General features: G+C 38.1%; 1 protein-coding gene across 7 annotated transcripts in view; it reads left to right on the top strand.

Moving 5' to 3' along the window:
- Positions 1-3,895, top strand: part of LOC134220963 (neuropeptide CCHamide-2 receptor-like) — a 216,041-nt gene extending 212,146 nt beyond the window's left edge. For 3 of the 7 annotated variants that reach the window (XM_062700126.1, XM_062700128.1, XM_062700127.1), the window contains exon 7: positions 3,263-3,892. In XM_062700126.1, the coding sequence (XP_062556110.1) occupies positions 3,263-3,281 (19 nt within the window). In that variant the 3' untranslated portion in view covers positions 3,282-3,892. Of the gene's footprint in view, positions 1-3,262 lie in introns of all 7 variants that reach the window. The other 4 variants (XM_062700123.1, XM_062700124.1, XR_009982134.1 and 1 more) reach the window with 3 other exon arrangements.
- Positions 3,896-10,588: the final 6,693 nt, after the last annotated feature.

Raw genomic sequence — 10,588 nt, forward strand, 5'->3', positions numbered from 1 at the left:
CTGCAACGAGGTAGTGGTCGGATTCAATATTCGTACTGCGGGAAGTGAGTACGGTCGTAATGGAGAAGAATTTACCGTCGATTAGAACGTAGTTGATTTGGTTTTCCGTTTCTTGACTAGGTGATTTCCATGTGGCCTTGTGGACATTCTTGCAGGGGAAGTAAGTGCTTGGAACTACCATTCGGCGTGAGGCTGCAAAGTTTTTGCACCGTTGGCCGTTTTCGTTCGATACGGTATGCAAACTATCCGGTTCGATGACCGGTTCATACATTTCCTCCCTTCCTACCTGAGAGCTCATGTCACCGAAGACGATTTTGACGTCCCGCAGTGGACATTCATCTTATATGTCTTCTCCAGCTGTGCAAAGAACGCTTCTTTCTCGTCGTCGGGTCTCCCTTCGTGTGGGCAGTGCACGTTGGTGATGCTATAGTTTAAGAAACGGCCTTGTATCCTCAGCTTGCACATCCTTGCGTTGCGTTGATTGGCTGCCATCCAATCCCGCGTTGGCGCATCTTGCCCAACACTACGAAGCCGGTTCCCAGCTCGTTGGTGGTGCCACAGCTTCGGTAGAAGATAGCCGCTCGATGCCCGCTTTTTCACACTTTCTGTATATACGATTGTATTGAGTCGTATTATCTTCTATGTCGTTAGTAATGGTTGTTTTTAAAGGCGGCTTATTGGGCCTTCGCAAACCTCCTGTCTCGTCGGAGGACCGTCGTGTTAGGTCTGTTTAGCGTCCCACCTAACACCAGGAATGGTATAAGCATGAAAATTACTACTCCCGGCCACGTCCATCTTTATTGTAAGTAGGGATAGGGAAGAAAATGTTGATGTAGAACTTACTTAACTAATTTTTACTGGGTGTGACAGGAATTGAAATTTTCCTAAGTTTATCATGAACAATAAAAAGTTTCAAACAAATTAACAAATTGCAGAGGAGTTTCCGGGTCGATTGATATATAAATCTCCAAAATCCATCGAAAGATAAAGGATCTATTAACGTTCAAAATATTACATGATTTCGTGACGGTTCCTACTTTTGGATTCTGATTTGATACCCAGCACTTTCGGGTAAAACGATGTCCAACGTCAAAACTTTTGAAATTTCAATAATATAAACACAAATGTATCATAGTAGTGCAGCATGCTTCGATTGGCAGATAGAAGTGAGGTTAAAAGGAAAGGATCATCATTCGATAAATTGACGATTGACGCGCTCTATAGTGTTTAAAATGGAAGAAAATGTTTGATAATGGAAACCCTGCTTTGATTCTTACACTTGAAGTGATAAGAGAGCGTATATTTTGTTTCCAGTGTTGAAATTTTTCGAATTTTGCCAAAAACTATTGATCTGTATCGATGAAATCAAAAGATTCGGTGCCTATTTGAACAGTTTTTTGATGTTCAAAGTTACTAGGGCAGTGCACGAACGAATCTCTTTCTCTTTCGTTCTACATGAAAGTTAGAAAACAACAAGGCCAGTGAATGTCAGTTTTGACAATAAGTGGCCTTCATGTTTTCTTATTTCTTTGCATTGAGAAAGAGATTAAACTCGTCCGTGCAGTGCCCTAAAAAGTTAAAGCAAAATTAGCATGAAGCTGTGGAAATTGAGGTAGACTGAGAAATTGATAAAATTTAACCGCTTGAAAAGCGACCTCAGTGTATTCCGGGAGTTGGCCACCCGGAGTGGTAATTAATTACTATGTCTAAAACTCGATGTGTGCATAAGCACAGCATGTGAAAGATTTAGTTCGAAAAATGTATTGAAGATAGCCACTTCCTTCGGTGGGGTTTGATCTTACGACTCCAGTACGCCTGACAGGTGCTTCGTAGCTTAGTAGAGAGAGTGATTACCTCCAATACAGTTTTCGGATTAAATCTTTCACATGTTGTGCATATGACCAAATCGAGTTTCAGGCATAGTTAAATCATATCTACTTCCACTATATCGGCAACGATCTTCAACTACCAATCTGTTAGAACAAAGTGAGATAACATATATTTACAAAAATCACAATCTCACTTTCAAAGTAATACTATTTGAATAAAATTAAAAATTGTTTCCATATAGAGGAACTGTTCTGTTTTCCATTCCTCTGAACATGTATTCATCTCATAGTGAAAAAAGAAATCGTCAATGTCGTCACTTTTTTTTGCTAACATGTCTGCTCACTGTTGGAAAAAATCACAAAAATGAGAAATAAATCAAATTAATTTTTTTGTTAAATATCTTGGCTGTACATATGCCCAGCACATGTTTCGAAATGGACAAATTGATATGAAATTTGCGAAAAAGAATCCACGTGTCTTGGAGCGACTCGAAACTCCTACTCTCTAGATAGGCGTGATAACCCCTACACAACAAGACCACTTGAAGGTCACGTTTGCGGAAAAGCCATCAGAATCCGAGTACCAACCTCCACCGTGGTTAGCTCTTTTTTGCAAATTGAATATCTTTCGGATGCTTGATTTGTCTTATCTCATATTTGCTTTACTGTTGTATATCCACTTGATGGCTTTTCCGCAAACGTGACCTTTAAGTGGTCTTGTTGTGTAGGGGTTACCACGCCTATCTAGAGAGTAGGAGGTTGGATGTTTGAGTCGCTCCAAGACACGTGGATTCTTTTTCGAAAATTTCATATCAATTTGTCCATTTCGAAACATGTGCTGGGCATATGTACAGCCAAGATATTTAACAAAAAAAAATGGTTTTCGTTGGCGAATAATATGCAATTAATTCAAATTCCTTTTCATTGCTTGCTTTTTCGTGGGATGGCTATGAAGTTGCATTTTAATTGACTGAAATACTTCTACAACAAACCTCAAATAGAGTATTCCAGCGCATTATGCGGGTAACATAATTGTACTAACACGTTATGAAAAGTTTCAAAAACTAGCTTTTTAGAGTGGCCATAATTTAACTCTAGCGTTACGAATATCAAGTTACGTGGAGGTGTGAATGTTTTCTTTGGCTTTCCCATGGGGTATGTTTTGGGAAAAGTAGGATCTTTTACTAGACTATTTTAAAATTTAAAAGCCATGAAGGGTAATTATATTCATCTTGCTTTATAATTTAAACTTACTGAGAGCTCTTCATCCATTCAATTTATTCTATTTATTATAATCTTCATACATCTCTGAGGTAGCGAAACTGTTCGGTACTTCATCTCATAGCTCCCATTTTCATCCCTTCAAAACAAAGCAATGAAAAGGAATTTTAGTTTTTATTTTAATTTTTTTATCTTTGTGTTTTTTTTTTCAGCAGTGAGCACGCATGTTAGCAAAAAGAAGCGACGAGATTGGTGCTGTATGTCTTGTACTATGAGATGAATGTACAGTGAGATGGAAAACGGAACAGTTTCTCTATGTGGATTTGAAAATTTAATAAAATTTCTTGTTTCTCTTTGTAACCAATGATATTATTTTCGAATGGCTTAAATATAATTTTAATCGTTTCGTCCCTCCACCGGAGTGGATAAACCTTGTACAAAACCAGAGAAAAGTAAAAAAAAACTTTAACGTAATTGAAGATTGCGAATCACGAAGTGTAAAAAAGACAGCGTTCATTCATAGGAAAAAAAATCGAACAGTATTTTCATATAATAGAGCAAAAAATTAATTATCTGTATAGCGCTTATGTGTATTGATAATGTATATCAACAGAAGTTTAAATAACATTGTCAGAATGATATTCAAAGTAAAAATAAAAGCACTGTATTTAAACGAATTATATTTTTATAAGATAAGTAAAATAAACTAAATCATATAAAATTGTTCTGTGAACGAAATGTACAACTGTTGAGTGTGGGTTTAATACTGATAGAACGGAAAGAACTTCAATAATCATGATGCAAATATTTATAGGGAATGGTCAATTATAAAATCTACACGTAGGGACACGGCAGGTATTTCCGTCCATCGTCATAGGGGCTAAAACCATCGAAAGGAACGTCCTTTAGCTAGAACTCCACTATAGCAGAACGTATCTCCTGAGCTTACGATTTGATACGGATGAGTTTGTCAAAAAAGTTTCTCTTTTATTGGTTTTCGAGACTATCACGAAAAGACGAAAATACCTGCCTGAACCCTATATGACAAAAAAGTTTTCTAGGATACTATATTCCAGCAGTGGAGCTAAAAATTATTACTGCCACCACTGTTGCTATGCATATGAGGTCTCTAGAGCCAGCTGTTCAAGATCCAGTGCTCAAAAAGGAAACGAACAAAAACAACTGCTGCTGTGCTGCAGCATGCTCCTATCCTGCTAAACCCGAACAGGCAGATGGGAAAGAAAAGGGAAAAAATGGATCCAAACAAAATGTGCAAGCTGATCGTATACGAATGCGCTACGATCGTCGATGAAGATCACGACGGGCGATATACGAGGCCTACATATTTTATATACCTACTAGAAACTGCCAAACAACTGGAAGCGTCGTGCCATCAAGAAGCAATCAAACATTATCGAACACCCGGCATCCCAAAATAATGGTGTTCAAACTTGAGGGTGAACCATTCGGTCACAGGGCCGGTTTTCGAGTCCTTCGAGACTCATTTGGGATGCTGATACTCACAGGAAGCGATTCTAAAGTAAACAGTACGCAAACGCAAACAGCAATGATTCGAGCAGCTGTCGTTTTCCTTTTTTCTTGTTTTCATATTTTTGCAAAAGGTACTTTCCTTCTTCCATTATTGCAACGCAACGTGCTTGTCGACCGCATCAATTAAAAGCACGATCATCATCATCAAAGAACTGGCGCGTGTGGCTGGCAGCAGGCCGTTTGCGATTCCTACAGCCCTCCTCGTCGTTCTTTGTTATGGTTTGTCCGTCCCTTTCTGCCTGGCCTCCTGCATCTGGCATCGCTACTGCTTGTAGGGAGGGTGGTCTAATAAAAATCGTTTGAATCGTTTTTCCTTGCATACGACAAGATCGGGAGTTGAAACAACGCACATGTAGCAAGGACTTAAATACAAATTTTTAGTCTTTAAATGTTGTATAGCTCAAATTAGTGATTATTGTTCCAGTTTTCAGGACATTGTCGGAAAACTAATTAAACACATCGGTGCGTTTTCGAATCTTCTCCCCCACATACACAGCGGGCGTTGCAGAGGAAGCTATGGAAAGGACCGCGCCGGTTGTTAAGCGTGCGTAGCTGCTCTATTCAGTGAACTAAATCGGTTCGGAAGAAGGGGAGAAAACTCTGAGCACATGCTTATTTCCGATCCGGTTGTGATGCATAACAAAGTTCAGCGCAGTCTAAAGGCAGCATGGCTATGATGCGCGCTGTACATATTATGTGTAGTAAAAAAATCAACAGGCTTGGATGATTGTTAATTGACCTTTCCTATAAAAAATGCAATCTCGTTTTATTTTCTCAGTCAATTCTTTGACTAATTTTAGGTCAACTTTCTCAAAGAACTCATATGTTTAAATCCTCAAACTATTTTTAAAATAAAAAAAAAATCATCTGGCGAATAGGTTATTTGGTCGAATAGGTCATATGGCCGAAAAGGCCATTTGCCGAACAGAACATTCGCTTCACACTTTTTACGGTAAGAAGTGAGAAATGAGGAGTGAGGAGTGAGACGTCTCACTTTACACTTCTCATCCCTCATTTCTCACTTATCACTTCTAAATTATTATTTCTCACTTTTCGCAGTGAGAAGTGAAATGTGACATGTCAAATGACACATTTGGCCGATCGACCTACTATTCGGTCAAATGATCAATACGGCAAAATAACCTATTCGGCCAAATGACCTTTTCAGCCAAATGGACATTCAGTCAAATGACCTTTCGTCCAAGTGAAACATTCAGCCTATTCGGCCAAATGATCTATTTGGTCAAATGACTTATTCGGCCAAATGACTTATTGGGTCATTGGTCATTGGGTCATGGCTTCCAGTGTTGCTATAAAGCTGCAGATACTGATCCAGCTATGCCTTCCAGTCATCGTATAAGGCGTGAGAGATCCTCATCCTTCCTCATAGGGATCTATTCTGGCGTTCTACTTAGCCATTGGCTTGCGGCCAATACGGCGAAGTATGGTTTATGTGGACTCCATTTTTCTTGCAAAACTTTTCGAACTCTATCGAAACAGACTGTTTTGCATTACCCAACGTAATTGATCGTGGCGGGCCTCAGATTCGGAAAATTCAACGAGGTTAAATCAAATAACCTTCAAGTAACCTATTCAGCCAAATGACCTTTTCGGCTAAGTGGCCTATTTGACCAAATAACCCATTCGACCAAATGGCTTATTTGGCCAAATTACTTATTGGGCCGAATGACCTATTTGGCTATACGACCATTTCGGCCAAACGACTTTCGGCCCAATGGTCTGTTCGGCCAAATGGTCTTCATTGTCTTCTTTGTCTTGTTTGTCTTCTTTGTCTTCTTTGTCTTGTTTGTCTTGTTTGTCTTCTTTGTCTTCTTTGTCTTGTTTGTCTTGTTTGTCTTGTTTGTCTTGTTTGTCTTGTTTGTCTTGTTTGTCTTGTTTGTTTTCTTTAACATTTTTGTTTTCGTTGTCTTCTTTGTCTTCGTTGTCTTCTTTGTCTTCTTTGTCTTCTTTGTCTTCTTTGTCTTCTTTGTCTTCTTTGTCTTCTTTGTCTTCTTTGTCTTCTTTGTCTTCTTTGTCTTCTTTGTCTTCGTTGTCTTCTTTGTCTTCTTTGTCTTCTTTGTCTTCTTTGCCTTGTTTGTCTTCTTTGTCTTGTTTGTCTTGTTTGTTTTCTTTGTCTTGTTTGTCTTCTTTATCTTCTGTGTTTTCTTTTTCTTCTTTGTCTTCTTTGTCTTCTTTGTCTTCTTTGTCTTCTTTGTCTTCTTTGTCTTCTTTGTCTTCTTTGTCTTCTTTGTCTTCTGTGTCTTCTGTGTCTTCTGTGTCTTCATTGTCTTCTTTGTCTTCTTTGTCTTCTTTGTCTTCTTTGTCTTCTTTGTCTTCTTTGTCTTCTTTGTCTTCTTTGTCATCTTTGTCTTCTTTGTCTTCTTTGTCTTCTTTGTCTTCTTTGTCTTCTTTGTCTTCTATGTCTTCTATGTCTTCTGTGTCTTCTTTGTCTTCTTTGTCTTCTTTGTCTTCTTTGTCTTCTTTGTCTTCTTTGTCTTCTTTGTCTTCTTTGTCTTCTTTGTCTTCTTTGTCTTGTTTGTCTTCTTTGTCTTCTTTGCCTTGTTTGTCTTCTTTGTCTTCTTTGTCTTGTTTGTCTTGTTTGTTTTCTTTGTCTTGTTTGTCTTCTTTGTCTTCTGTGTTTTCTTTTTCTTCTTTGTCTTTTTTGTCTTCTTTGTCTTTTGTGTTTTCTGTGTCTTCTTTGTCTTCTTTGTCTTCTTTGTCTTCTTTGTCTTCTTTGTCTTCTTTGTCTTCTTTGTCTTCTTTGTCTTCTTTGTCTTCTTTGTCTTCTTTGTCTTCTTTGTCTTCTTTGTCTTCTTTGTCTTCTTTGTCTTCTTTGTCTTCTTTGTCTTCTTTGTCTTCTTTGTCTTCTTTGTCTTCTTTGTCTTCTTTGTCTTCTTTGTCTTCTTTGTCTTCTTTGTCTTCTTTGTCTTCTTTGTCTTCTTTGTCTTCTTTGTCTTCTTTGTCTTCTTTGTCTTCTTTGTCTTCTTTGTCTTCTTTGTCTTCTTTGTCTTCTTTGTCTTCTTTGTCTTCTTTGTCTTCTTTGTCTTCTTTGTCTTCTTTGTCTTCTTTGTCGTCTTTGTCTTCTTTGTCTTCTTTGTCTTCTTTGTCTTCTTTGTCTTCTTTGTCTTCTTTGTCTTCTTTGTCTTCTTTGTCTTCTTTGTCTTCTTTGTCTTCTTTGTCTTCTTTGTCTTCTTTGTCTTCTTTGTCTTCTTTGTCTTCTTTGTCTTCTTTGTCTTCTTTGTCTTCTTTGTCTTCTTTGTCTTCTGTGTCTTCTTTGTCTTCTGTGTCTTCTTTGTCTTCTTTGCCTTCATTGTCTTCATTGCCTTCTTTGTCTTCTTTGTCTTCTTTGTCTTCTTTGTCTTCTTTGTCTTCTTTGTCTTCTTTGTCTTCTTTGTCTTCTTTGTCTTCTTTGTCTTCTTTGTCTTCTTTGTCTTCTTTGTCTTCTTTGTCTTGTTTGTCTTGTTTGTCTTGTTTGTCTTGTTTGTCTTGTTTGTCTTCTTTGTCTTCTTTGTCTTCTTTGTCTTCTTTGTATTCTTTGTCTTCTTTGTCTTCTTTGTCTTCTTTGTCTTGTTTGTCTTCTTTGTCTTCTATGTCTTCTATGTCTTCTATGTCTTCTGTGTCTTCTTTGTCTTCTTTGTCTTCTTTGTCTTCTTTGTCTTCTTTGTCTTCTGTGTCTTCTTTGTCTTCTTTGTCTTCTTTGTCTTCTTTGTCTTCTTTGTCTTCTTTGTCTTCTTTGCCTTGTTTGTCTTCTTTGTCTTCTTTGTCTTGTTTGTTTTCTTTGTCTTGTTTGTCTTCTTTGTCTTCTGTGTTTCCTTTTTCTTCTTTGTCTTCTTTGTCTTCTTTGTCTTCTTTGTCTTCTTTGTCTTCTTTGTCTTCTTTGTCTTCTTTGTCTTCTTTGTCTTCTTTGTCTTCTGTGTCTTCTGTGTCTTCTTTGTCTTCTTTGTCTTCTTTGTCTTCTTTGTTTTCTTTGTCTTCTTTGTATTCTTTGTCTTCTTTGTCTTCTTTGTCTTCTTTGTCTTCTTTGTCTTCTTTGTCTTCTTTGTCTTCTGTGTCTTCTGTGTCTTCTTTGTCTTCTTTGTCTTTTTTGTCTTCTTTGTCTTCTTTGTCTTCTTTGTCTTCTTTGTCTTCTTTGTCTTCTTTGTCTTCTTTGTCTTCTTTGTCTTCTTTGTCTTCTTTGTCTTTGATATTTTTTAGTAGAAATTTGGTCCACTGTTTACATATTGCTCGAAAATTTCCTTTTTTAATGTTTAATTTTCTTTTGATTGCGAAATTCGTCTGCTGCTATACAAATTGACCTAAACTATTATTTATAGCAGATAGATTGAATAATTTCGATATTCCGTGTTCAGCTTTTCACAGAAAAATTAAATACATAGGGTGATAACCTATTTCAGCAGCCGCCGATTTTTATGTACAAAAAACACAAGTCACTCATGCGAATAATAAAATTATTTCGGAGCTTGGCAGATCTTATCCTTCCCCCGTTGAAGCCAATGCAATGGCAACAGATCGCATCCCTATTGAGGCCAATCGATGAAAACAATATGAATTTCATTTCGATAATGATTCTCGGATCACCAATACACCACTTGATTCTGATTGCAACTTTGACTTCTCCAACCAGGCCTAGAGATGATTTTGCTGTTTCGATTGTGAGCCTCTTCCTTGAATTATCGAATTTGTGGGCTACATCAATCACTCCCTCAAGCAAACGACAAAGCTGTCTTCCATCCTCTGTTGTCTCGTTGCCTGCTTCCCCCACCGTCCAGATCTGAACAAATCGAAATGGATTCCATCATCTGCGAACGCATTCAGAATAGAAATCTTCCTACGCGCTCTACGTCGTCGTTCAGACCCGCATCACCGTTTTGCTCTGGCCTGGTAATACTTTTTTCCGGAGCTTTCGACGCCATGATTATGCGGGGTTAAAAAGCAGATCCGACTGCTGAACTGATGACAACGGAGGATCATAGGCCGCCGCTGGGGGTTTCCCTTTAACGGATCATTAGTCCGGTTTAATATCGGAGGGTCGCCCTGCACGGATTCCGGAAATCGACGAAACGTCTCGGGTGGAACCGCTCATATTGCCCGCTGCGAAGCTCGACGGGATGGATTTGGGTTGGATTGATAGCCTTGCCATGGGCGGCATGTGCCCTCCGTAAATCGGATTTGATTAATGTCGTTGTTTTCCGGGATTATGACTTCAAGGAGCACTTCTTCGGGAAATGGGAAATCGCTGCACACACCAGTCGAACGGGAAAGCCACAGTAACTCAAGTCGTTTTATTAATGTGTTCTCCACGATTATCGGATTACCTACATGTGGAAAGCACTTTTCTGTATCGTTGTGCAATCTTAGCTTGTGTAAAGCACCACGTGGGGCGCTTGCCTTCTTCCGGAACGAAGCCAAAGTGCAGCATATTGGTCGATTGTTCATGTGAATATGTATTCTTTTTATTGGATGCATTTCCTGCACATTTTGCGCTGCATGAATCCAAAGAAAATGGCAAGTAATGGTGTTTATGTACGTGCGATACGGTACGTGGGTTGATGCAACATGAAATAGTCATAAGATTTTAGTGCACTGCTGGTGAGCTGAACGGAGCGGAGTACCGAACTGAGAAGCCACGAGATACTTATATAGAAACGTTTCAAGTTTTACAGTTTAAGGAGAAGAATCAACTAGGTACATGCTCCGAAGTTTGTGCTTTATTTGGCAATCCAAGCAGCATACATGTTGTAAACAAGTTTCTGTTATTCATATACGACCAAATTTAGTCATATATGAGCTATTGCAACCATATCTGCTATCCATATAGCTATGGATTGGAAGAATTAAATTCTAAACAAGAAAAATCTGAAAGGATTTATGACATTGATTTTATCTCTATTCTTTATTGATTAAAACAGTTGCAAGAAGAATATTTTTTCAATTTAAATTTTGATGCATTTGATCCACTGTGCAATATTAAATATTAGTCTTTCGTT

The sequence above is a fragment of the Armigeres subalbatus genome, chromosome 3 (genome assembly GCF_024139115.2).
Source record: "Armigeres subalbatus isolate Guangzhou_Male chromosome 3, GZ_Asu_2, whole genome shotgun sequence".
NCBI classification, from domain to species: domain Eukaryota; kingdom Metazoa; phylum Arthropoda; class Insecta; order Diptera; family Culicidae; genus Armigeres; species Armigeres subalbatus.